This window comes from Amphimedon queenslandica, unplaced genomic scaffold, assembly GCF_000090795.2.
Source record: "Amphimedon queenslandica unplaced genomic scaffold, v1.1 AMPQUscaffold_11864, whole genome shotgun sequence".
Lineage (NCBI taxonomy): Eukaryota > Metazoa > Porifera > Demospongiae > Haplosclerida > Niphatidae > Amphimedon > Amphimedon queenslandica.
Window position 1 is genome coordinate 10,749 of NW_003547896.1, and position 2,003 is coordinate 12,751.

The 2,003-nt window shown below is 38.9% G+C and overlaps 1 protein-coding gene across 1 annotated transcript; it reads right to left on the bottom strand.

Annotated features, from left to right (window-relative positions):
- Positions 1 to 283: 283 nt before the first annotated feature.
- On the bottom strand, positions 284 to 1,206 carry LOC105315068 (uncharacterized). The gene is made up of 3 exons (XM_011409569.2): positions 1,103 to 1,206; positions 533 to 1,060; positions 284 to 483 (listed from the first exon to the last, which is right to left on the bottom strand). Exons 1-3 carry the CDS (start codon positions 1,113 to 1,115, stop codon positions 299 to 301), a joined length of 726 nt encoding a protein of 241 aa, XP_011407871.2. The 5' UTR covers positions 1,116 to 1,206; the 3' UTR covers positions 284 to 298.
- Positions 1,207 to 2,003: the final 797 nt, after the last annotated feature.

The window sequence follows — 2,003 nt, forward strand, 5'->3', positions numbered from 1 at the left end:
GCACTTATTAAAGTCTGTAAGCCAACTATAGACACTGGATGATGGTCAGTAAGCAGTAGCAAGATTGTTGTCACGAATAAATATAGCAGTTTTTGGAGAATAAGCTCTTTTCACGATTACTCCATAGACAACCATTGGAACTAGGACTCCAAATGGCAGCAGGAAAATTTTACTTTATTTATGGTATCACTATGAATATACTTAGCGTCAACTGGTCTACTCATTACTGTACATGTAACCATTGTTGTAAGTGGGTTTGTGTGTGTGTGTGTGTGTGCATATATTCAGTACACATAATTTAACATACCACACTGCTGATCGATATCTCTAATATATAAATCTTGTTAGTAATAGTAGCCTTATTATCACCATCAATCTCTACTCCACCAAACAGTACAGCTCTCGTGTTATTGATCTTTTCAATGATAAAGCCACTAGCAGATGGTATACACTGACCAATGATTAAAGGATTACTCCATTTTCCTAAATTATTATGAGTAATATAATTTCAAACAGTTATATAGAATCTTACTTGACGACAGATTATATATCGAGTGCTCATTAGTACGCCAGTCTCTATTAGATAACTTAATATATTTATAATGAGGTAGTTGTACCGCTGGTTTAGATCCTGCCCCTCCTATCATCAATAAATGGTGCACTCCATCATGTTCAAATGATATCATTACACCACTACCCCTCATCATAACTGGTCTAGTTGCATCAGTCGCTTCTAATTCTCTCCATTGAAAACTAGCGGTATCCAGTTGTATAATACTGTTGTGATAGCAGTCATCATGGCCACAAAAGCCCCCAAAATAATACAATTGATCATTTATTACAGTACAGCAGTACGATTTCACTCCTAATGGAGGAGTGCCAGTAGTACCTCTAGTGATCCATTGACCAGTTGAAGGAGTAAAGTGCTGTACATTACCAGTGATCCTTCTCTTCTCTTCACTATCATGTATTTTGGGTAAACCATCCTGGGCACCAGCCCACACATACAGTGAATCACCTACTGATACAGTGCGGTGAGCAGCTCTTTTATTCAACTGATCTATGACAGTACATGATACTAAATAGTGACATTAACACTTACTTTTAGACGTCATAGCCACTAGGTACAGCAGCTTAATTCTCGGCCTAAATTGATGGCCATATGCAGGGGCTGCCCAGCCCCAGCTACTATACACTAGCCCGCCACTGGATCACGTGATACTACTAGAAATTTTTACCAGACTTTAGCCTGAATTAATACCACATTAACTGAAAATACACAAAAATATTGATGAAAAAGGTAGCAATATTATTAATACCGACAATACTTAAATCATAAAGCCAAAATACAAGTATGGTGAGAGTTGTGTTGACGGTCAATATACAAACAATTCAGTAATCAAGTCTTCATCCTTTTCAATGACTCTATTACTTGAGCCATAGTAGGACGAGCTCTAGGATTAGCATTGAGTCCTCTTTGTATGAGAGACTTCATATCAGACCAGGAGACACTACCAGATTGTACATCTCTCTCTGCTGTCGTCAATGATTTCTGGTCGAGAGCACAAGTTCATTTCCATAAGCCTTCGGGAGAACAGAGTAACTGTAGACATCCATTGCTGGACTGTGTCGATCAGGAATAGGAGCTTCTGGTGCAGCATATGCAACATTGCCTGGCATAACAGTACCAGTATTCTCAGCTTGCACTACTTTAGCTGTACCATAATCTGATACTTTAGCTTCATAACCAGCAGCAAGAGTGTACTCTTGCCAGCAGGCATAGGCGTATTTGGACCCGGGCAAGCACGGGCTTTGCCCGGGTAGAAATTTGCAGCCATAATTATATTCATTGGTTATTGTATTATACACAGTATTGTAACAGTGGGAGGACTGTTAACCACAATAGGTAGCACTGTTAACCACAATAATTTAGCACACACCTACATATTACCAGTGTTTATTCAAGCACCAGGGCAGCTATAGGTCTTAAATTTAAAATGCCT